General features: G+C 50.8%; 4 protein-coding genes and 1 long non-coding RNA gene across 6 annotated transcripts; 2 read left to right on the top strand and 3 right to left on the bottom strand.

Annotated features, from left to right (window-relative positions):
• Nucleotides 1-930: 930 nt before the first annotated feature.
• Nucleotides 931-5574, bottom strand: LOC128266703 (acyl-CoA synthetase short-chain family member 3, mitochondrial). 2 transcript variants are annotated; one of them, XM_053003400.1, is made up of 5 exons: nucleotides 5384-5574; nucleotides 3532-4549; nucleotides 2859-3169; nucleotides 2643-2788; nucleotides 931-2068 (listed from the first exon to the last, which is right to left on the bottom strand). In XM_053003400.1, the coding sequence occupies exons 1-5, from the start codon at nucleotides 5427-5429 to the stop codon at nucleotides 1556-1558; spliced, it is 2034 nt and encodes a 677-aa protein (XP_052859360.1). In that variant the 5' UTR covers nucleotides 5430-5574; the 3' UTR covers nucleotides 931-1555. The 2 variants fall into 2 exon arrangements, with proteins under 2 accessions (XP_052859360.1, XP_052859361.1); XM_053003401.1 differs by having other exon boundaries at nucleotides 5393-5574.
• A 100-nt stretch (nucleotides 5575-5674) lies between these two features.
• On the bottom strand, nucleotides 5675-9011 carry LOC128266702 (exosome complex exonuclease RRP44). The gene is given in 6 exon segments (XM_053003399.1): nucleotides 5675-6010; nucleotides 6013-6143; nucleotides 6201-6869; nucleotides 6930-8008; nucleotides 8069-8513; nucleotides 8573-9011. Coding segments are annotated over 6 exon segments (2946 nt in total). The 5' UTR covers nucleotides 8953-9011; the 3' UTR covers nucleotides 5675-5768.
• A 396-nt stretch (nucleotides 9012-9407) lies between these two features.
• On the top strand, nucleotides 9408-14141 carry LOC128266696 (protein RRP5 homolog). Its single transcript, XM_053003387.1, is given in 6 exon segments — nucleotides 9408-9566; nucleotides 9623-11901; nucleotides 11962-12320; nucleotides 12323-13525; nucleotides 13586-13751; nucleotides 13816-14141. Coding segments are annotated over 6 exon segments (4257 nt in total). The 5' UTR covers nucleotides 9408-9485; the 3' UTR covers nucleotides 13985-14141.
• LOC128266695 (bromodomain and WD repeat-containing protein 3) lies at nucleotides 14046-24038 on the bottom strand. The gene is made up of 15 exons (XM_053003386.1): nucleotides 23900-24038; nucleotides 23590-23648; nucleotides 23430-23459; nucleotides 23009-23068; nucleotides 22182-22428; nucleotides 21134-21941; nucleotides 20955-21051; nucleotides 20577-20891; nucleotides 18488-20524; nucleotides 18160-18419; nucleotides 17926-18096; nucleotides 17433-17706; nucleotides 15823-16974; nucleotides 15578-15758; nucleotides 14046-15517 (listed from the first exon to the last, which is right to left on the bottom strand). Exons 1-15 carry the CDS (start codon nucleotides 23940-23942, stop codon nucleotides 14511-14513), a joined length of 6741 nt encoding a protein of 2246 aa, XP_052859346.1. The 5' UTR covers nucleotides 23943-24038; the 3' UTR covers nucleotides 14046-14510.
• On the top strand, nucleotides 23141-24253 carry LOC128266734 (uncharacterized). The gene is made up of 2 exons (XR_008269074.1): nucleotides 23141-23891; nucleotides 24013-24253. It is a non-coding gene; the product is annotated as an uncharacterized LOC128266734 (long non-coding RNA).
• Nucleotides 24254-24776: the final 523 nt, after the last annotated feature.

Raw genomic sequence — 24776 nt, 5'->3', positions numbered from 1 at the left:
CACTCGAATGATGTCCTGTCCAGCCAGGACATCAGCTTTTATTTACTTCCGCCGAGGACGAGCGCAGATGGCACGGTGGCCTGTGATTGGCTGACGGGGCCACACAGGAGTCGGGGGACCACATGTTGCGCTTTTGCCAGGATACTTGGTGGGCGTGCTCAAACATCAGTATCACTCATACGCCACCGACACCGACCAGAGCACGATGCTGCGCCGCACAATGTGTGCACTTGGCAAACTTTCGCCGGCAGCGGCAACCCCCCAAGCTGCCCAATATGTTTATCTATTATATAAGTTTATCAGCTCTTAATTATGTTGTAAAAGTTGCCGCTTTTTATGACCAGTGGCCGGCAACCATCACCTATTTATTGGTAGTTATAATCGCTTATGGCCCATCGAACGTTTACTGTCCGTCCCACGGATCGGCTTTAAGCCCCCAACTTTAAAGCCACTGCACTTTGCTCCACCGATGCGTAAGCAGAGTAATCTCTTCTTTATGAGACTGGGATTTGCACGCGAAGCGTTGCAATTAATTTGAATTTGTGCGTGTTTGGCATGCAAAAAAGTGAGCTATACGAATTTCGACTGTGACGTCAGGCACTCATCTTGGCCATCTTGGGCATCTTGGTGGGGGATAACCTAAATGCAGACATGACCACGGATGAGTCTGCGACAATTCGCATTTACCAAGAAGAAAATCTAATTTATTGGCCTTTTATGTCGTTAGCTAATGGGGAAATGAAAGAAGAAAAAATAATACTTTACTGTGGAAAGTACTAAAATCGTATTTAATATTATATTTTTTAAAAATAATTTTAGCACTTAATGCAGTGCAAAAACAATTTCTAATTGTTTATTTATTATAGATAATAATTACCTTACCTTAAAACAAAAGTCCACATTATATTTGCAAAAATAAAAAACTTCATATCATGGTCTTGTTTTTTTTTGTTTATTAGATTAATATCGATTCACAATACGTATTCTGAACAACTATAAATTTAGTATGAACAGTATTTATACGTGAAAGTTATATATGGCCTCTAGTTATACCCTTATTTAATATAAATTACTTCCGAAATTAAATAAGTCTGTTAACATAAGATCTCCTTAATGTCCAGCTACTTATGGATAATTAGCTCCATACTGCCACACGCAATGTGACCCCGGATTCCAGAGCCAAGTAATTGGGTTACGGTTAGCCTTAGCCGTATTATGCAATGCCAGTGCCATATGTGAGCAGAAAATAAGGGGAGTTTAGGTTTAGGTATAGGTATACGTCCCACATGAACCAACGCTTCGTAGGTCCGACAATGTATCGCGAAATTTGCACAAAATTTGAATAAACTGATTGAGTTTCAGTTGTATGGGTGATAGTGTGTCAGTGCAGGAAGAATAGGTCACATCAACGATTAACATTTAAATTATTTTCGCCATTTTGCGGCCTACGCAAATAAATGGAGGAAAAACCCCAGCCAAACTTGCTTACATTTTATTTTCGTCTTGGGAATCGTACAAGCTAAGGAGTAGGTAGTGGGCTGCCAAATTTAGCCCTTCAGTCGAGTAGCTTGGCCACAATCGGTTCCGGGGCGGACATGGCGTAGCCCAGTTGCCGCAGAGCCCGCCGGATTTCGATGAAGACGCTGGCATCGTCGATGGTGGCCGGCAGGATGACGCGCTCGTTCCGGGCGAAGTCCGCCATGGCCTTGCGCATCGTCTTGCCGGATCGGGTGCGTGGCAGGTTGTTCACGGACGTGATCAGCCGGAAGGCGGCGATGGGCCCCACCACGTCGCGGATCAGCTTGATGATCTCCGTCGACAGCTTGGCATCGGTCTTCTGGCAGTTCTCCACCGGAATGTACAGGCACAGCGGCACCTGTCCCTTGGTGGCCTCGGGAACGCCGAAAACAGCCACGTCCACCACGTCCGGATGCCGGAGCACTGCGTCCTCCAAACTGGAGGTGGACAGCCGGTGTCCAGCCACATTGATCACATCATCGTCGCGGGCCGTCACAAAGATATAGCCACGGTCGTCCTTATAGCCGGCATCCATGGTATCGTAGTAGCCCTGGGTATACGGGGTTTTAAGTTTATATGTAAAGACCAATGAAAGAATTTAGGGGAATTCAAAATACACTGCTAGCAAGAAGATTACAGCCTAGCTAATATAGTTATTTATTTTAAAATCTTTACAAACGACCTAAAATTTTAGTAGCTAACAATTTAAATTACATTTGGTAAGGATCTTAAGGATTTTAATTTTTATATTTTCATGGATTCAAATGTTACTACCGACCATTATATAAAAAAAAGGATGAAATACTTTTTCCCTTATATCTTCACCATAATGTCCTTTATCATAACATTTTGTGTTAACTTTTCCCTAAAAATAGGTCAAGAAACTATAAAAACTTTTAAGGATATTACCAGAAACTGAATTTCTTAGTAGAAATTGAAACGAAGTTCTATAATGCCTAAAGAAGATGTTTTAAAACTACAGTACTTAATATCAAGTTTTATTAACTATTGTTTGTACTATTAAATATTTTTAGTCTTTTAAGTACTATTTTTTTTATACCAATTTTTTTATACCTATTTCTATCGATCTTAAATTTAAGTCTAATTATTAAAAGATAGCTCACCGGAAACTTTTGAAAGTACAGCTTGCGGAAGAGGTCCTCGTTCTTGTAGAGGGTGGCCATGTTGCCGGGGGGCAGCGGCAGCTTCAGCGCAATCCTGCCCAGCTCCGAGATCTGTGCCTCACTGCCGTCCGGCTTCAGGACCTTCACTGCAAGAGAGATGTCCCAGGGCTTAAGTATGTGTGGTAAGTTGGCCAAGCTATCTGGAGCATCACTCACCGTCGTAGCCCATGAGGGGCAGGCCCGTGGAGTAGGTGGGCGGACTGAGGCTCTGCCGGAAGCCCAGGCAGGTGGCGGTCACCGCGGAGCCCGTCTCCGTTTGCCACCAGTGGTTGAGCACCGGCACCTTGAAGGTCTTCTCGATCCAGGCCTTGGTCTCATAGTCGCAGTGCTCGCCGGCAATGAAAATGGCCCGCAGCGACTTCATCGAGTACTGTCGTCCGTGACTGATGTCCGGATCGGCGCGACGGATCACCCTGAAGGAGGTGGGTACCGAGAAGATCGAGCGCACCTGGTACTGATCGATAATCCTAGGAAGAAATGGGTGCCTTATTAAATACGAATGCGACTCGAAATTGAAAGCAAATATATATTTTTTAAGTGCCTGTTATGGATTCTTTAACCCGATCATTGGATTTAAAATAATAATTATGACCACTGAAAGTAAATAGGTATTATATGGCGCCATCTTCCCAAAAAATGTACATTTACGCTTATAACTTCTACAAAAATGCTTAAATTTGGAAATTTTTTTAGGTGTCGATAGATATTAATCGAATAATTATATACTGCATTATATGAATATGAATTTTAAACCCAAAATCTCTGGCTTATTATATTATTCTCACTATATGAGTATTTTATGTTTTTTCAAGAATCAAGATGCACTCACCTGAAGTACTGACCCGGATCCGGGGTGCGATCCGGCTTGCCCTCGTACATGACGCTGGTGGCTCCCAGGCAGAGGGGACCGTAGCAGATGTACGAGTGACCCACCACCCAGCCCATGTCCGAGGCAGCCCACCAGGTATCGCCGGGACCGATGCCGTAGAGGGTGCGCAGTGTGTACATCAGGGCGACCAGGTGGCCCCCAATGGTGCGCAGCACTCCCTTCGGCTTGTCCGTTGTGCCCGAAGTGTAGAGGATGTACAGTGGGTCGTTGGCTTCGATGGGAACACAGGCTATCGGCTGCTCGCCCTCGGACATCTTCAGGACATCCGACCAGAGAACATCGCCCTGCGGATCAAGCTTGGTGGTGTCCGGGGTGATATTCTTCCGCTGGAAGATTATGTTCCGCTGCGGTGGCCGCCAGCGCGACATGTTGATGGCCGAGTGCAGGATGTCCAGGTAGGGCACCACCTTGCCCGGCTCCACGCCCACATTGGAGGCGATCACCAGCTTCGGTTCCACGTGCTCGATCCGCGAGCAGAGTTCCCGGGCAGCGAAGCCGCCGAAGACCACCGAGTGGATGGCGCCCAGACGCACAATCGCCAGCATGGCAATGATGGTCTCCGGAATGAGGGGCATGTAGATCACCACGCGATCGCCCTTGACCACGCCCATTTTGGCCAGGCCGCCGGCCAGCAGGACAATCTGATCGTAGAGCTCCTGGTAGGTCACACGGCGCACCGTTCCCGTCAGCGGACTGTCGTGGATGAGGGCCACCTTGGCACCCCTTCCGGCCAGGATGTGCCGATCGATGGAGTTGTAGCAGGCGTTCAGGTAGCCACCCACATACCACTTGGTGAAGGGCGGACTGCTGTTGTCCAGCACCTGTTGCCAGGGTCGGTCCCAGTCGAGCAGGTGGGCCTGTTGCTCCCAGAAGGCAGCCGGATCCTGGACACTCTGCCGATAGGCCTCCAAATACAGCGGATCGTGCGCCTCCACGGGCATGCCGCAGACGGATCCGCCTAGGGGAAGAGACAGAGAGAGAGAGAGAGAGAGAGAGTGGAGCAGCAGGTGACCATTAGTTGGGCGGGGGGGAGGTGGGTGAAATGGTTCATTGATTCCTCTGTTAAGTTATGCGCTACCAAACTAAAATACAGCACTAACACTTGATTTTACCTTACCGCGAGCTCACCAACCAGTCAGTCGCATTGAATTTTAAATTTTCTAAATGTCGCGGTCACTCAACTGATTTGTATATATATATATACATACATATATGTACAATGTACATATACCCAGGCCTTACAGCCATGTACTACTTATATACGGCCCGACCAGACGCTGAGCATAATCCACACGTCATTGCCAATGGCCCTTGGACCTGAATGCCTCCGATTTGCATAAGCTAATCGAAGCCATTAATATGTAGTCGTAACAATTTGGGGACACAACTAAACTAAACTCTAATTAATCACATCAAAGTCGCATCGAAAGTTCATTATTTTAATGGGAAAACAGTGGAATTTTGTTTTAAGTTTCCTCTAATAGGTTTTTTTGTTACACAAACTTCAAGTGTAAGGTCCTTGGTCCTTGGAATTATAAGGTTTTGAACATGTTTTGATTAAAAACCACTGAAAATTAATATATGTAATTTTAGCCAAATTAGGGGAACAGATTTTATTGCGCAATATATACCGAATTATTTTATCTCTCGTTAAAAAAACACTATGATTTTTCAAGTTAATTAAAACTGGTTTAATCGGCTTTTGATTTTCCTGATATATGCATTCCGTAAAAATCATGCGATTACACATTAGAGAGCTTCCTTATGTTTTAAGCTTCTTTTTTTAACTTACTGGCCTTACAATTCGTATTATTTACTGCACCAGGACCGGGTTCCATTACAATTTGAAAATCTTAGTTACACACGTATATGTTTTTCTTGGAAGTTCCCTTTTATAAGTCTTTGGATCAAATGAGCTGAGCACAACCGTCGCACTGCAGTCGAAACTTTGCAATGGGTCCGGAGAATGTAGAACGCAAGTAGAAAACCAAAACCTTTAAGAAACACGCGATCAAAGGTTTGCTTTCGAAATTCTCCGATATTGGGAGAGTCAAAGCGATGGTTAAACAGTATAAGAGAAGAGTGGAATTATAGAATTAATTCATTTGTACAAAATGATTGTAGTTACATGTTTTCTTTGCTTAGCCTAATTCAACTTAGTTTTAAATGCAAAGGGATTACTTCTTTTTCTTGTCCTTCTTAGTCTTCTTCGGGGGCGGGGGCGTGGCAGCCGGCTGGGCATCAGTTTTATCGCTTTCCGTTTCCACACTGAAGCCCTTAATGTACGGCTTGACCAGTCGGAAGATCAGCTTCTCGTGCTGCACGTTACTGGAGTCCAGGCTAAGTCGAACGGTGACCGGGTCAAAGGAGTGGAAGACCACGTCGCCGCATCGCTGGGTGTAATCCTCCTCATTGAAATGAAAACGATCTCGCTCTTTGTCCGTTCCAGACCGTCCTTGCCCTCCTTGTCGGACTTCAGATACAGAGTGCCCTCCAGGCCGTATTTTGGGATGAGCACTTGCAGAGCGTTTTTGCGGACAAATAGCACATACCTGGGGATGGTTAACACCTTGTCAAACAGTTCTCAGTTAGAGGTTCACCCGACTTACCCTTCCTCGTCCTCCTCCTTGCCGCGGAAGAAGAGATGCGTGTTGAGGGCCACCGAAGCGCGTCCTGCATACTGGGCCATCTTGTGGCGGTAGTTCAGGTTGTGGCACAGCTCCTCGTTCGATTTGCGCTCCAGCAACTGGGCGTAGGTGCTATCCGCGCCAATGGAGGCGGCCAGCAGGCGGTGAACCATTATGTCGGAGTAACGACGGATGGGCGAGGTGAAGTGCGTGTAAATGGGCGCGGCCAGGCCGTAATGGAAGAATTCCTCCTTCTGCAGACTGCCGCTGATGAAGTACACCGCCTGCATCATGCAGCGCGTGGTCAGGATGCGGATCATGGTGTTGAAGTACGGATTGTCCGCCTTGACGCACTTGTCCAGCGAATACGACAGCTCCAGACCCGACTCGATGTCCACCTGGAAGCCCTGGTAGCGGGCGGCCTTCACCAGCGGATCGAAATTGGTGGGCGGCGGCCGGGGATGGCGACGCAGGACCGCACACTCGGAGAACTCCGTAGCAATGTGCTCGGCCACGGTGATGTTGGCCAGCAACATGAACTCCTCCACCATGGAGTTGGTCTCGCGCATCTGCTTGACCTCCACTTCGAGAGGTTCGTGTGTCTCGCTGTCCACCTGGAAGCGAATCTCCGGCGAAGCCAGGACCAGGGCTCTGTAGATTACGAGTTGGATGATTTTCATGTACCTAAACGGCGGAACTAAATAAACTCACCCATTGTCCATTCGCCGTTTCTTGAGGATCTTGGCCAGCCGATTAAGATTCCTCAGGGACTTGGCAATTTCATTCTGCTGCGTGGAGTCATCGATAATCACCTGTGCTTCCTCGTACGTCATGGCACGCTTGGACTTGATGACGCTCTTGTGGAAGCGCTTGCCCAACACATTGGCCTCCTGATCCACCTCCCACACGCAGGAGAAGGCGAAGCGCTCGACGCCGCCAACCAGCGAGCACAGATTCGAGCTGAGCAGCTCAGGGACCATGTCGATTCGCTTGCCGACCAGGTAAACGGTGGTTCCCCTGGCGCCTGCCTCCTTATCCAGCGCATTTCCAGGCCGAATGAAGTGGCTCACATCAGCGATGTGCACACCCACCTCCAGATTGCCATTGGGCAGCTCCCTGCAGTGGAGTGCATCATCGATATCAGTGCAGCCGGGCGGATCCACTGAGCAGATGTACAGGTCCCTGAGATCCACACGCTTGGCATAGTCCTCCTCGGTGATTGTCCAGGGCATCTGCGGCAGGAAGCTCAGCACCTCGTCCGAGAACTTGCAATGCGGCACGTCGTGCTCCAGCAGAATCACCTCGTTCTCGGTGGCCATGTCGCCGAGGGGACCCAGGGAGCGCACAAAGTGTCCGTGCGGGTAGCGCGAGTTCCGCGGCCACGTGTCGATGGTCACGATGATGCGTTGATTCAGCAACTTGGCCGCCTGCCTAGTTTCGATGCGGATGCGGGGAATCTTGCGGTCGGCGGGCACAAAGATGTGCCGATTGGTGTCCTCTATCAAGCTGGGCTGCAGGATGCCGCAGTACTGGCGCCACTTGCGGCGCACAATGCCCACAATCCGTCCCGTGGGCGTGCGCTCGGCGGATGTGGCAGCGGCTCGCACCTGCTTCAGCATGTCCTTCTCATCCTCGGCGCGCTCTTCGCTGGGGACCTCATCCGCGTAGACGTTCTTCTCCTCCAGCACGATTTCACTGGGCGCCGACCACTCCTCTTCGGGCAGCAGCTCCACGGCCACTAGGTCGCCATCCACAGCTCGGTTGAGGGATTCGCGGCCTTGGATTAGGATCTGTGTAGAAATAATTGCATTCATAAATGCTATAAAGAAGTGGTATATATCTTAACTTACGCCTTTTTCAAACTGCTCCACATTGACACTGCCCTCCAGATAGTTTTCTCTGGAGGCCTGGAAGGCGCCCTGCAGCAGCTTCTTCTGGCGCAGACCCTCCAGCAGCTCCTTCATGCTGAGATGCGGCGGATACTGTGGCAGACCCTTCTTCTCGTTCTCGAACGTCTTGTGCGACAGCTTGTCCACCAGAAGTGGAAAGTCCTCGAGGGATTTCACGTACTCTGCGGCGGAGGAAACCAGAATGCCCTCGGCCTCGGCCTTGGCGCGATTTCCGGCATCATCGGTCAGCAGGATAACCCGTGTTGCAGCTCGGCCAGTGCGCTGCAAGTCTTTAGGGGATTGCGAGGCCTGTAAGTGGTTATCATACCATTTGGTGGCCAAACGGATGGCGCGATCATTGCGATCGTTGGCAGTTTCATCCGGTTCACGATCTGCATAGGTGTCCCTGTGGGATAAGGGATTATTGCAATGGGCGTTCTTTCTTAAGCATATCCATTAACCTACTTGTGGTGCTCGTTGACAAACACATAGAAGTTCCTGGTGCGATCGTGAATGAGCTCATTGAAGCGCTTGTATATGGACGAACTCTTGTGCTTCACCTCGTTGAGCACCGTGGAGAGGACGACCACGTTGCGGAGCACGTCCTCCTCCAGAACATCAATCTGATCCAGCACCACATTGGTGTCCAAAACGAGGTAGTGCGGGCACTTAAAGAGGGTGCTCCTAATCTCGTGCTGCGAGGTCAGCTGGTAGACCTCATTCTGGAAGCACTGCCGGCACAGATCGGACCCACATCCGATGTCGTCGCGCAGATAATGCTCCCGTACGATCTTCAGGATATTGCCGCGCTTGGTTTTACGCGTAAACTCACGTAAAGTTTGCATTTTGTTGAGTCGCGTTCGAATCGAATGCACTCCACATGTGAGCCGGAATTAAGAGGCCTTTGCACGATCTTTCGGTGGTAAAAATGATTTAAGGCCTGTTCACACTATGGTCGCAGTATAAATCTTACTTGGTGTTGAATAAACTGTATTATTTATTTTTAAAAATCAATGCAGTAAATCATGGCAGTTATTTATATAATTTGCAAGAAAGCCATTAGTTTTTTTTAACTTATATAGCCGTTGCATTGAAAAACTCAAAGAATTAATAAAATATTTATAAGTTTGTTAAAGCACTTAAAGATTTTAGAAATCATAGGTTTCGAACCTTTGCGACAAATTATCTGCGATGCCAGTGTGAAGAGGGCATAAGTGCCATGTGGTTTGGGTCTTCGCTAGGTAGTAAACAGCACCGTTTCTGCAGGGCTAAATTAGTACCATTTTGTGAACTGATTTTCTATATCGGCGCTTAGCACGTGTAGTACGCACGTTGCTTGAATTTTGTTATTTAAAACGCTAAATTACACAGCTCACCGATGGTACCGAATGAGAAAAGTTTCCCCCGAGGCGGGACGATCCACGCCGAAGCCAAATCCTCCGACATCAGCTCAAATATTGTGGGTTTGCCCAGTGAAATCTCCGAAATCTCTGTACATACTTTTCTGGCCCACAGGTTTTTGGTGCGTCGCAGAAGAAGACGAGAAAGGCTCCGAAAATAAAAGAAAACTTCCTTAACGACCTCGCAGAGGAACAGAATGACCAACTGGAGGCCTTCTCTGCGGAATCGCTCAGCCTGGACACGCTGCAGGACGACATGCTGGTCATGGGGGTGGTCAAGGAGACGAGCGCCACCGCCCTGCAGATTGCCCTGCCCGGCCGGATGTTCGCCCGCACCCTGGTGGCCGACATATCCGAGGCCTACACCCGCGTGGCCAAGGCGGCCATGTCCGGGGACACCAGCGAGTACCACGATCTCACCGAACTTTTCCAGGTGGGCCGCATCGTCTACGGCAAGGCCATCAAGACAGAAAAGCTGGGCAGCAGCCGCATCAGCCTGCTGCTGTCCCTCAAGCCGGCCGACGTCCATGGCAGTCTGCATCACAAGAGCATCAAGAAGGGATTCATCTTCTCCGGGGCCGTGGCGGAGATCCAGGAGCACGGCTATGTCATCGAGACGGGAGTGCAGGGACTGCAGGCCTTCGTGGCCTGCGAGGAGCCGGCACAGACGCTTCATGTGGGCCAGCTGGCGTTCCTGAAGGTCAAAAAGGTGCAGCACAACGCCCACCAGAGCACCTGCACCTGTGTCCAGGTGGAGCAGGACCAGCTGCGCATCAAGAGCCAGAACGAGACGAACCTCGACTACATCCTGCCGGGCAGCATTGTCAGGTTCAAGGTGGCCAAGCTCCTGAAGGATGGCCTCAAGGGCAGCATCATGAACGAATCCTTCAGCGCCTACGTCAACGAGCACCACCTGGCCAACGCCCTGGACACCCTGGATGCCTACGAGCTGAACGAGGATTACAATGCTAGGGTGCTCTATGTGATGCCTCTCACCAAACTGGTGTACCTAACTCTCAACCTGGATATCAAAGCGGGAGACGAGGTGGCAAAGGATGAGGAAGAGCAGGAGGAGGAGCCCCTCAAGGTGGGCTCCGTGGTGGAAAAGGCCAAGGTTCTGCGGCTGGGCAGCGGTGGAGTGGTGCTGCTGCTTAACAAGAAGCTGAAGGGCATCATCTCGTACGGTTCCATCAGGGCCAACTTCAAGGGCAACTACGACAAGGACGAGGTGCTATCCAAATACGCTCGCAAGACCAAGCACAAGGTGCGCATCCTGGGCTACGACGTGATTGAGTCCATGTACTACTGCTCCGACGATCCCAACGTGGTCAACGAAAAGATCTACAGCCTGGAGGACATCAATGCCGGCGACGTGGTCACGGCGAAGATTTTCAAGAAGGACGACAAGATCAAGGGCTGGTCGGTGAAGATCGGCAAAGTGAACGGCATTCTGGAACAGTTCTACATGGCGCCCAATGTCCGCTACGATGTGGGCCAGTCGTTGAGGTTCCGTGTCCTCGAGGTGAACTCCGAGCGCAAGGTCTGCTATCTGAGCAATCGCAGCGAGTATTTGGGCAAGGGATTGAAACTGCTCAACGATTACTCGGCCGCCCAGGTGGGCAACGTCTATACGGGCACTGTGGTCCGCTGTGAGGACAACTATGTGCTCGTCAAGTTCGGCAGCGGTGTTAAAGGAGTCCTGCACAGGCAAAGCCTGAAGGAACAGAGCTCCTTCTTCGAGGGACAGACCGCAAAGTTCCGCATTCTGAGTCGCAGTAAGGACCAAATCACTTTGTCCCTGCCGGAGGACAAGTTCCAGCTGGGCGAGATCTGTCCCGTAGAGATAACCAATGCCTTGGACGCCGGACTGGAAATTAAAATCACCTTCGCCGCCGAGGATGACGAAGAGGACGACGAGGGCAACCCGGTGGTGGAGGAGTACGTGGGCCTCATCCCGCTGCGACTGCTTTCGGACCACCTGGAGCTGCTCCACGCCCAGATGCGTGTGCATCCCGTGGGCTCCCACACCGAGGCAGCCTGCATTGTGCAGAACATCTTCAGTCTGCGCGATGTGGCCTACTTCAGTGGCCAGCTCACCAAGGACTGGCATTCGGTCCAAGTGGGAGACATCATTCGCTCCTACGTGAAGAATGCCACCGAGCAGGTGGTGGACCTCATGGTGTCCGTTCGCAACTACAACAAGCCAGTGAAGGTTCACGTGAAGATGCTGCGACTAAATGCCGTGAAAAATGCGCCCGTAGAGCTGGTTCCGGAGCAGCTGCTCTTAGTGAAGGTGCTCAGCAAGGAGCCGGAAACCAAGACACTTACTGTTTCCGCCAAGCTCACCGATGTGTGGAGCGGCGATCTTAGTGATACTGCCAAGCTGGTCGAACGGTAGGTTCAGCAATCAAAGTCATTGAACCCCTTTAAGGCATCTTAAAATCTCTATTACAGCTATCTGGATGAAGTGGCTCAGATAAAAACAGCACTGCAAGAAACCTCTGCACCCATTGCAAAATACTCCGTAGGCGACAAAATCAATGTTGTCTTCAAGGGGATCGATGCGGCTTCCCATGACTGGGTCTATACTGTGGAGGGCAGCACCAAAGTTTCGGCTCTGCTGCTCTCCAGTGTGGCAGGAACTGCAACAGCTCCCGAAGCGGGCACCAAGCAGCAGGCGATCATTCTGTGGATCGATTACTCCAGCGACGTGCTGCTCATCAGCAACAAGAAACTGGACATCGCGCACATTTCACCAAGCGGAGAACTGGCCACCAATCTGATCGGCAAGGCGGGCATGAAGGCCAAGGTGCTGCTAAACTGGAGTCCGTGGCGGTGTGCTCACTGAAGAAGGGCGCAAATCCGTTGGTCATCTGTCCGATTCGCTTGCATCCCAACGATGTGGAGAACTCTGGAAGCGCAGAGCTCAGACAGGGAGACTTCTGCAACCTAGCTTTTATTCACGATAAGCTTCCGATCGCTGTGCCCGAGACTGTATGGCGCCTCTGGCGAGGAGTTAAAAGGTCGGCGGCTGACGAGAAAAGCCAAGTGAAAGCCAAAAAGGCCAAAGTTGAGGAGCCGTCCAAGCAGGAGAAATCTAGCATTGAGGAGATTTCGACGAAGAAGAAGGCCAAGGCGGAGACCGCACCCACCAAGCGAAAGGCTGAAGAGACAGCAAAAACCACCACTAATGGCCAAAAGAAGACTCAATCCTTGACCAATGGCGTAGTCAAGGAAAAGCCGAAGCAGAATGGCAAGCTCTTCTTTGAGGACAAAACTCCAGCAAAGAATGCAAAGTCCGAAACACCAGTAAGCAATGGAACTGAAAGTAAGGCGCGATTACCGGGTGTGTCCAGTTTTTGGGAGACCGATGTGAGCCAGTCAAAGGAAGCTTCCAGCGACGAAGACGAGGACCAAGACGCAGAGGAATCGCAGCAAAATGCAGCCAAGAAGAAACGTCTGAGTGCCAAGGAGAAGGCCAAGGCAGAGGTCAAGGAGGAGCAGCGACTGCGGGAGATTGAGGAGCGCAATGCCGACCCCAAGGCCCGTCTGGAGACCATCGACCAGTACGAGCGACTGGTGATTGCCCAGCCAAACAACAGCATATCCTGGCTGAAGTACATCGCTTTCCTGCTGTCCAACACGGAGATCGAAAAGGCTCGCGGTCTGGCTCGAAGAGCCATTTCAACGATATCCTTCCGCGAAACCCAGGAGCTGCGGAACATGTGGAGCGCCCTGCTCAACATGGAGCTTGTCTACAGCAACAATTTCGACGACGTGCTCAAGGAAGCCTTGAATTGCAACGATCCGTTGGAAATCTACATAGGTGTTGTTGATATTCTAAAGAAGAACAAGAAAAAGGAGCGGCTCACCTCGGTGCTGACCACTATCCTTAACAAGTTTAAGGCGGAGCTCAGGGTGTGGCCCCTGGCCGCCGAGGCTTACTTCTGGCTGGGCAAGTCCGACCAGGTCCACAATCTTCTCCAGCGCGCTCTGCGTGGGCTGCCAAATCAAGATCGTAAGTTTATTGATACTCATCCGTACTGAATTGAATTGAATCTTTGAATTACCCCTACAGACATCAACTGCATTGTGTCCTTCGCCAAGCTGTATGCGAAGAACGGAAACAACGACATGGCTCAGACACTGCTCGACGATGTGGTTACCTCCTATCCCAAGCGAATCGACATCTGGTCCGTATATGTGGACATGCTGATCAAGTCGGACTTAATCGATGCTGCGAGGTGGGTTCCACAAAAGTCCATTACAACTTAGATGGCGAAATCCAATGTCTTATATCATTTTCAGAAACGTTTTGGAGCGCGCCGTTTTGCAGAAACTAAAACCAAACAAGATGCAAGTCATCTACAAGAAGTATCTGCAACTGGAGGAGAACCACGGCACGGAGGCGACAGTGGCCAAAGTCAAGCAGCAGGCGGAACAGTGGGTGAAAAACTACGCCAAGGCGGTCAAGTAGCTCCATCCCTCCGCCACTTTTAGGTCATAGGCTAGGATTAGATTAACGTCAACAAGTTACATACAGTGTTTTTTCATGATACTTTATTCTAAAACTATTTTAAATGAAGTGTGATTCCGAGTGCTACCTTTTAAATATATATGTATGACAGTACCTATATATTATAGAAATACATATAAAACGTTGCTTTGGCCTTGCCCTCTCTACACATAGAATGTAGGGTTGATGCCATTAATGAAATTAAGACTTGAACAAAAATCGAACGTATTCTGCCACTGTGTGTGATGGACATGGGTTTAACACTTTACGTTTAGGCATAGGGATGTGACGGATTTGGGTGGGTTTTGGGGTGGTGGCTTGGGGACTGGACAATGATCGTGGTACGATGATACCGACAGTTACAATGACAAGTGATGTGGTTTACTCTTACATATTAATCAATAATAAGAAATAAGATGCTAGCAAATGTTACAATGGTTTCTTGGATAAGCAATTAGATTTAATTTATACATAAAACAGTCTGCGGTCACTCTTTGAAGATGCCGCGCGCCTTGGCAGAAGGTTTGCGCACCCTGCCCCGGCTGCTCACGGTCACCCGCTGGTCATCCGAGTCCACCGAGCTGCCCTCCTCCTCGTCCTCCGCCGGCTCCTGCTCGGCGGAGGTCTGTGATCGCTCCTGGGAGCTGGCATGGGCTTCCCCATTACGGACTCGTTTGCTCCGGTGTGAGTAGCATGCCGCCGCCTCTTCCTCCTCGGACTGCTCGTTATACCGCGGTCTCTTTTGGTTTCGACCGGCGCGCTGATTCCCGCTGCGGTTGCTCCGACGACTTCGCGGTCCCACATAGTCGTCATCGTCGTCGATGTCGTTGACAAAGGAGTTATTGGACGGCGGGCGACGGGTGCGTCGCAACGGGCGATCTTGCGTGGTAGCCGAGGAGGAGGAAGTTTTCGCCTTGCGACGGGTGCGGCCGTTGCTGGGCGAGACGTAGCTGGTCAATGGCTGATTGTCCTCCGAGTCGGAGTCCTCATCCTCGTAGCTCTGCGAGCTGGAGCCTCCATCCGTTCCCTCGTCGGAGGCAGCCGCTTCCTCCTCCTCGTGCTCCTCGTCGTGGGAGTTCTGCTGACTGGCGCGTCCACGCAGACGCCTTGTGACCACGTTGCTGGTACTGTTGCTAGTGCTATTCGTGGTGGAGGTGGGTCGTCGGTGATTGGCTATGGCTGAGAGCAGACGCGTGTTCTCCAGAACATCCAGACTGGAGTCCAGCTCGTCGGCATTCCGTTGATGGCGCGACAAAATGCGTCGCGGTGCCCTCGATGCATTAACATTGCCCAGGTAGTTGTGGTCGTGGGTGGACACCGCCGGCTGATGCTCTGCCCGGGAGCCCGCCGCCGAGGACGTCGTGGTGGAGGTGGCATGTGAGCGGGTCATGTGTGTGTTCCGTTCTGGCGGCGAGGCCAAGCGACGACGCAGGGACAGCGGATGAGGAGCTGCCGTGGACGTTGAGCTTGATTTTGCAGGTGATTGGTAGTTTCCTGCAGGAAAACGGTGATGTTATAGTGACTTATAGTAAGTGAATAGAAATTCCTACTCACTTTGCTGATTGTTGGCCAGCGGCTCGTTGTCACTGTCGTCATCGTCGTCGTCGTCGCTCTGGACTGGTCGCACGACGGTGTTGCGGTTCGTGCGCAGCTGACGGACAGGACCAGCTGCAGCCTGAGCCAGAGCGGCTCGGCTGGTAGAGGGCACGTCGTCCTTCGTGGGCGTTGGCAGTATCTGAATGGTACAGATTAAAAATGTTATAATTTACAGCTTAGAGCCAGCACTATGAACAACTTACCTCTTCGGCTTCTTCGCTTTCCTCCTCCTCCTCATCCTCTTCCTCGATGTCGCTCCCGCGTCCCCAATCCATCAGCGCCCGCTTGGCGCTCTGCCGAGTGGGCCTGATCACTGGAGAGTCCGTGTCGGACTCGATGATGCGGCCGTTGCGGACAGGCAGGTGGTAGCTGTGGTCATTTTCGGCGGCCAGATGTGTCGAAGTCCTGCTCCCGTTGGCTCTAGTGTTTCGCGATCGAGCTTCTAGGTTGGAGCTGGCGCTGGCAGCCGCTGCGGCACTCGTGCTGGGTCCATTGTCGGTGGGCTGGGACCGGCTCGTTGCCGAGCGACCCTTTCGACGTCCCACCTGGCTGTCCTGAGTGCTCTCGTCGTTCTGCGAGTGGGAGGCCGCCTCCTCCGCGGAACTGCCGATGACGCGACGCGAACGACGAGGCGAACCGGCGGCCGCTACAGCAGCAGCAGTGGCTGGACTCTTGCTCAACCGTCGCCGCTTGCTGGAGTGGCCGTTGTTCGGCCTCTTGCTGGACGGTCGCTTACCTCCAGGCCGTCGGCGACTGCTGGGATTGTAGCTGTCCTCGGAGTCATTGGCATTGGAGTCATCGCTCAGTCGTGGCCTCTGCCTGCCGCCTCGACGCGTGCGTGCCTGCTGGGGCGAACTGTCATTGGACTGGGCTCTCTCCTCCTCATCGCTGCTGGCATCGGAGGTGGCCTGCGCACTGGTTTCCTCCTCCTCCTCTTCCTCCTCGCTGCTGCTGCTCTTGATGCGACGCTGCTGGGCGGCGGATGAAGAGGTCACGCGATTGGAGCCAGAGGAGCTGGCACTTACGGCCACGCCGTTCCGACGACGGGAGCGAACCCTCGTGGCTGCCGCCTCCTCGTCATCATCATCGTCGTCGTCATCGTCATCGTCCTCATCCTCACTGGAGTTGGCCAGCGGCAGCCTTCTGGCAGCCGCCGTTGGTTTCTGATTGCGACGCGTGGACCGCTCCTTGTTGGTTCGTTTGTTGGGGCTGCTGCTGGAGCCACCGCGTCCTCCGCCTCCACTGCTGCCCGACTTGTTTTTATTGGCGCGCCTGCAGGCAGCCTTCCAGTTGGTAACTACCGTCTTGATGTGCGACTCAAAAAGCGCACTCAGCCGCAATGTCATGGCATAGATCTGAAAAAGGAGATGAAAACACAAAGGCCATCATTATTGGTTGTAAAAGTAGTTATTTTTTTTAGTGACGTTTGTTAGTGCCTGGCGCTGGGAGATGGAAAACCTTACCGCTATATTATCCTATATTAGTTGATAGTCACGTAGATCGTCATTCATTTGGTTACACATTATATCAAAATGTTTGATGGGTTAGATTTTATTCGATTGGTTTTTTTGATGGTCATGAGTTAGGGTGGTTAATTTGAAGATCGAGATCGAGATGGAAGGCATGTTCACGGAAGGCAAAAGAAACGTAAAGAACAGATGGATGAGCTTGCATATGTGTCTACGTGAGTGAGTGTGGGATGGGGGTCACAACTTAAACGAAAAGGCAACAGCTGAGAACGAGGGCCGATCTCAGTCTGGAAATGCAATAAATGACGATCTGTAACCGATCTGCCAGTCTGCTCATTGCTCACCTGCGACCGCTTGTTGGTGTTGTAGTTCTTCGAGTTTTGGAAGATCAGTCGCACATCCTTGGCAAAGTCCAGCGGATCGTTGTAGTTCCCGCCCAGCAGATCCTCCTTCACCGTGCGCAGATCCATGGGCGTGGCAATGATCTCCAGATAGTCGGGAAAGTCGATGGTGTCCACGGGCTCACGGAACGGCACCGAATCCGTCCGTGCCCACATCAGATCTAGCAGTTGCCTGCAGTCGGCCCGCCAGTCTCCCTCCGAATGAATTCGAGTGGAGCTAAAAGATTGGATTGATTAGTTAGCAATGATATTGAAAGACACAAAAACAAAATAAAATAGCATATGGGATACAAAATAATATAAAAACCAAACGAGAAAGCATTAAAGAATTGATCCATAAACACTTTTAAAAGAACATTGTACTTGCAAAGAGTTTTTTTGTTTAATGACTAATAACTATATAATATCTCTGAAACTACATTCTTTTCGGGCTTACCGTCGGGCGGAGGATACTCTTTGCCTTGCTGCTGCTGCGGCGGCCGAGGTCGTTGGTCCAGAGGTGGTCGATGGCACCACATCCGAGTCCGCCTCGTTCTCCGACTCGGATGAGTGGTACACATCCGCCAGCTGGTGATAAACAGCAGCCACATCTATCTCATCCGCTTCCCTGCAATGGATGACCAATTTATTTTAGCAAACACTCGAGAGGAACTCTCATCCCTGGGCTCACCTGATGATCCGCAGACACAGGTCTGTGACAATCCGTGAATGCTTGACGATGATGGCATGCCGACGGTTGTACTGCTCCGCATTGGTGGCCAAGTAGCGCACATCGAACTGGGCTGAAGTGATGCGGCGGTAGAAGTGATTCTCAAAGCGCGACTTTACCGTGGTGAGGTCGATGGGATATTCGATCAAATAGGCGTAATCCGGATAAATGTTGAGGTCGACGGGGGCCAGAAAATGCTCCGCAATGGATAGACGCATTACCTATACAAACAAGGAAATATAAGATAGAGCATGCAATTAAATCTAGCATAGATAAATCCAATTATTACCTGCTCCAATCCGTTGATTATGCGCCTGCAGGTGCCATCGCGATCGCCGCGATGCCACTCCTCCGACTTGGGCTGGTACAGGGTGGCGCGTATCTCCTCCGGCAGCACCGGAACAGCGCCGCCCACCTCTTCCGGCGCCCGTTGCTGGTCGATGGGCTCCATGTCCCAGGGACTCATGAACTCGTACTCGCCGTTGTCCCAGCGCACGCGGAAACACATGAAGGACGAGTCGGGAAAGTCGGCGGAGAGTGCGTGACGCGATTCGATCTGACCCATCCACCAGCCGTCGACGATCATGCAGCGGAACCGATCTCCAATGCTCCAGTTGCGCTGCACGGCCAGATCGAAGGTCTGGCGCAGCACGAGGAAGTCCAGGACGTCGGGCATGTCGTGGTACTTGATCTTGAACGACGTCCCCGTCATGTTGCCCTCCTCATCGATGATCGCCAGCTTCAGGCAGCACAGTCGTGGCGGGCGAATCTCGTACTTGATGCCAATCACACGGACCAGCTCGTGGTCACGCAGGGTGTGAAAGTTCCAGGGCTCCGAGCTGTGCGACAGCTTGTAGACCTTCTTCAGGCGCACTGCATCCAAGTACTTGGCGTGTCCCTGCCGGAAGTAGACCACCTCGTCGCCCATCTGGGGGTAATAGGGCGCCTTGCGAGGAATCACCTCCGACAGCCATTCAGCCGGACGATACAGCTCCGGTATCTCGCCATTAGCATCTGTGGGCGGGAACCACACGGTCTTGCGCCCAACCTTCCGGGCCGTAACCTGTCCACCCCTGGCTCTGCCTGCCGCCCTCTCATCATCGCTACTGTCATCGCTGCTGCGAGGTCTTCGAGAGAGGGGCTTACGCTTGGAGCGCTTGGGCGGCTCCAGATTTGGACCAGGCGTGTCCGCCACCCAATCCGAGTAATCGGAACTGTCCGTGTCCGACTCGTCGCTGCTGTCCTCCAGGTTTTCCTCCACATTCGAATAGCTAGTGTCGCCGGATGTGTTGCTGGACACGTCTTCCTCCTCTTCTTCGGGTGGTGGCGCCACCTCGTCGTAGCGCTCCGGCTCCTGATCCCGCACAGCGCGTGTGCGGTAAGCCGGCTGCTGCTGTACAGCTCCGGCCTGGGCGCCACGTCTTCTTCCTGCTCTTGAGCCGCCTCCATTGGCACGGGTATTCCGCGGCCTGCCCACGCTGCCCGCCTGCTGCGAGGATGCTGCACTGGCAGTGTTGATCATGATGGGTCGGCGGCGCATCTCGCGTTTGTACTCTTGCTTCTCAAACTGGCCGGCGGAGTAAATGGTCTGCTTGAGGTTCTGCAACTGGGGGTATTTCATGGGACGCACATAGGTGCGGCGGATGAACTTGATTGGCAGCACCTGCTGGGCTTGTGCCGGCTGGACAGGCGCTGCTGCCGGCACTGCTTCTGCTGGTGCCTCTACCGGTGGTTGAGACGGTCCTGGCTGCTCATCAGCCGGCAGTGCAGCAGGCGCCCCCCAGCCCTGGCGAGGCGTGCTCATGCGACTGCCCAGAACATTGCCACGAGAAGATTGTCTGCCATTGGAGTCGGGCAGTTGACGATTGGTTAGGCGCTCGAACGACTGGTTGCCATTGCTCGGATTGGCATCGTTGGCATTGACACTAACCGACTGTCGATTGGCCAGAGCTGCAATCATGCGGTCTATGTGGGAGTAGTTGGCTCCGGCTGCTCCTCCGGCCACAGCTGGGGACATAAGTGCGGGTGGGGGTTCAACGGGTGCAGCGGCCACAGCAATATCGCCATCACCAGCTGCACCTCCATCTTCGATTACAACGCCATCCACGCCCACCGTAAGATTCGGGATCAATTGGTCCAAGCTACAGCTCTCCCGGCCTGGCACAAAACGCTGGTACCTGGTGGGATGCGGGTTGCCATCAGCGTCGACCAGAAAAGGCGGAGGCATTAGATGCGGCATTATCTGCGTTTGCTCGTCCACTACATGCTGCTGGGCATCCCGAATTAGTGGCCGGAAATCCGTGTGAAAGAACAGCTCCGTGGGCAGCTAGTTGATTTATATTGATTAATGAGCACCAATCATTAGGTATTTAACTCACCATTTTGTATTTTTCAATGCACACACCCAAGCCAAAGATCAGGATGTGTCCATGCGAATCGGTGGCAGCTATCATCGTGCCATCCGGCGACCACTTGGCGTCGAACACACTGCCATGGCCTTGGCCATCGATGTCGTTCAAAAAGTTAGCCACGCAGACGCCCTGCTCTATGTCCCACAGAAACACCTGGCCATCGTGGCCGGCGGAGAGCAGGACGTGCTCATCCCTTGGGTTAGACTCGAGCACATAAAGCTCATCCCTGTGGCCACGCAGAACACGATGCAGCTTGGCTGACTTCGAGTCCCAGATTTTTATCTGTTTTCAGGTGGGATTATCAATTGTTAGTGGACGTTTAAATGGAGACTGCAGTATACTTACGCTAAAATCATTGACGGCGGTGATGACATAACGATCCGAGGCATCCCAGGCCACCATGGTGACCTTTAGCCTCTTGCCCTCCTCTGGTTCCGGGCAGCTGAAAGTTATGAAAATATATTGTTGTTAATAATATTGTTTATTTTACCCAAATTTGGTAAAATTCTTTTAACGTTTCATACCTGGCCAGGCGTTCCGTCATGCACAGCTTAACGCTTTTCCACTGCTGCGACTCAAAGGTCCAGATGTGGGCGGTGCCATCCTTGCTGCCCGAAATGAATCTCAGCCCGCGGTGCGACCACTGCACCGAGTCTACGGCATCCGTGCAGGCCTCCGTCTCCAAGATTCGTTTCGGCGGATCCTCGCCCATCATGTAGACGCGCACATGGTGATCGGCTGAGCCGGCGGCCAGGAACATGCCACCCGGCGAAAACGTCGTGCACATCATCTGGGCCTGTCCAGGCCGCAGCTTCTCGTGGTACTGAAATGGCCTCGGGTCGAATGTAATCTTTTGGCCGCGCTTTGCCGAGTACTGCCAGAAGGCGATGGATCCGTCCGTGCTAGTGGTCACCAGATACTTGGGATCACTGCGCGGCGAGGGACAAAAGTTCACCGACGTTATCATGCCCGTGTGGGCGGACAGGACTGCGATGGGCGAGGTGGTCTGCAGGTCCCACACCCTCAGGATATGATCCAGCGACCCGGCGGCCAGCATTGTGTTGTCCAAGTTGATGGCTATGTCCGTGATCTCGGAGGAGGCGCCGCGCAGAGTGGCCAGTAGACGGCCATCTGCCGCGGACCAGATCTTGATGAGCAGATCATCGGCCCCGGTGATGATGTAGCGACCAGTGCGGTCGAAGAGCACACAGTACACCGAGGATAGGTGACCCACGGTGCGGCGGAGCAGCTTCGTCCGGCGGTAAAGGTCTGTGGGCACGAGCAGCTTGCGACGCACATCTCCGCCATGCTCTCGGCCAATAAGAACACGGTCTAAAAGAACAAAAGTGGGTTTGTCAGTAAAATAAAAATGTTGGTTTTAAATTTATGTTGGTTTTAAATTTATATAAATTTATATATAAGCTCCGAAAATCAATTGGAAGAGGTCTTTATCACCATTTCTGGTCAGTAATATAACATACATTTAGTAACTATAACATGTTTATATCTAAGTTGCCCAAAAAATAATAAATCTAAACCGGTGTATTGTGTCATATTCCTCTGGCTACTCACCCAAGTTGTGTGTAGGTTTGGTCAGGCGCGAATCCGGCAGAGAAACTCCATGGAGGCGGGTGCAGTAATCCTTCAGGGAGCGGTGACAGTAGACGGTGTCCACGGTGCGCAGGAGATTCTGGCGGCCGGTGCCCAGCAGCGAACTGATTCCCGGCACACTGGGAGGCAGGTCGCGATCGACCAGTGGTCCCAGGCGTCCACATATTTCGAGCAGATGGTTGGCGCCAATATGCTTGTACTTTCGTTCCTGCGGATTCAAATTCAAAAATTAACGCCCATCAATCTATCGATAACCAGAGCGATAAACGCAGCTCTGTATGGTTGCCTCGCTCGCACGCCCACAAAGTGCTAGCTGCTCACGTACGTGTGTGCGCATGAGCCATGTATATGTGTGGGAAAGCAAAATGTCGGATGGCTGCAACTAATTGTTAGGACTAAAATTACAACGCATTTGTTAAAATTAATAGTTATTCAAAAATTTATGTTTTTTTGTGGGTTTGGGAATTTTTGCTATCGCCTTTTAGATTTCTTAATTTTATATATTATTTTTTGCATATTAAGTTAATAAATGTTTAGTAATTCGTTAATTTAAAATGGCATACGATTGATGTATTTAGTTTTAATGTTGTTTTTAAAACAAGTAACTAATTTTTGATGTTCAACTTTTTTTCTCTATCCCCTCATTCGTGGATGATGTCACAGAGGCGCACGCACGAAAGAGACAGAAAATGCAAGCAGACACACACTTACGCAAGACTTACGCCGATCAGAAAAGGAATTAAACGATAACTTTAAACGCTAATTAATCAAATTATAGAAACACTCACCAATTCGGCAAAGGTCTGTTCATGCTCATTTCCCTGCCAGTCGAGGCGACGCGGCAAGACCTGGAAATGGAATGGGAGTATATATATATGTATGGTACATATGTTTGTTTATATAGACTGCCTGTTATCACTTGCACTCCGTGACGTCGTCGATGACGTCGCGGGGGCATCCCTATTAATTTTTTTTTTCTCTTTTTGGTCGGACTACAGACTATATCCCGTGGCCCAAGCAAACCCACAATTCAGTTTGATTTCCAACTCTCAGACAAGCGGACGTATTGGTGGGCTTTGTCGTCACTCGCTGCCGGCAGCAGAAACAACAACAAAACCAAAACAAAGCGTATAAACAAACGCGGTTTTCTTCTTTTTCGAGTCGGGTCGAAAATCTATATATCCCCCGCACAAGCCCACCGAAACTCACCTTCTTCTCCTCGAGTTCCCGGATCAAAACCTAAAAAATGGACGTGGGGGAATAGACCAGAATTAAAGCGAAATTAGTAAAATGTTTGTAAACAAAGCGGGTCGCGAAATTGCGCTCTTTTTTTGGATCTCGATCCCGAGAGCGTTGGTTTTCAACCCACCTTTGCCGTCTCCTCCAGCGGCCCCGCAGCCAGGAACTTGGAGATGAGGAAGTACAGCTCTGCAAGATAGGGAATTTCACGGGTTTTAGTGCAACAAGTTGTTGGAAACGGACTCGCACGGAGTCGCCAATATGGAAAATATATCAGGCAAAAGGGGACCCGTGCAATTCACACGGCCAAACGCAGCCAAAAACGCAGCCATTCTATTCGAAGGGCGAGAAACACAGACACACACTTCGAGCAGAAAGCCAAGGGGCTGCGATCCGGGGCCCGTATTCACACACTCGCCACGCCCCCGGACGGTACGCACCTGGCTTTATCTCATCACCGGAACTGGGCTGTCTAGTTTCCATTTTTCATTGCGAATTGCAGCTCCGATTATGACAAAATTGCAGTTGCTTTCTTCTAAAATTCTTTTCGCAGCTTCTTCTTCCCGTGTGACATTTGAGTGCCATTCGGCCCGAAGGTTCGCGCAGGCGTATCGATAGACTGCGCGACGCTCACGAGGTCACTATCGATTGTAGTTCCGCTGGTCTGTCGGAAAATTTTCGTATTTGAATTTTTGATGGGGAACACACTTTTACAAAGGGATGCTTCGTAGTTTTCTATGTTCTCTAGCTTAAGCTTTTATTTATAAATAATAAATTTATAAAAAAGGGTTAAATGTCGTCCCTGGGGCCTAGTTGTTGTTGTAACGTAAACTTGAATCAACTTCTAAAGTTAAAATTGTTACATTCTGCTTACTGCTTAATGATATAATAAAACACAGCATTTGTGAGTTTTATTCAACTTAGCAGGACTTACTTCTAGTGCCTATAAATAAAACTTAAATCTTTTGATTTGTTAAATAAATTACAAATTAATCAGCTAGAGAATTTATGATTCTTGATCTAAAAAGGGTTACAAATCTTGTTGATAAGTTATAGTTAGTTTACGTTTTTCTGTTCATAATAAATTTCATGCAACAGTGAAATAAATATTCCCAGTTTACATATGTACTAATATTTTAAATTTTTTCATTCGCATAAAGTATCGATTATTTTTTGAGTACTTTAGTAAACATTCGGGGCGAATGGCAGGGCCTATTTTTAATGTTAAATGTTGTTTTTTTCAATTAACAGTGCATAAACTTCTCCAATTTGTGTTTTCTTAAATTTAGGATCACTCAGTTTAGTTTACTTATCACA

The sequence above is a fragment of the Drosophila gunungcola genome, chromosome 3R, assembly GCF_025200985.1.
Source record: "Drosophila gunungcola strain Sukarami chromosome 3R, Dgunungcola_SK_2, whole genome shotgun sequence".
NCBI lineage: Eukaryota > Metazoa > Arthropoda > Insecta > Diptera > Drosophilidae > Drosophila > Drosophila gunungcola.
This window is presented reverse-complemented; position numbering and strand designations above follow the sequence as displayed.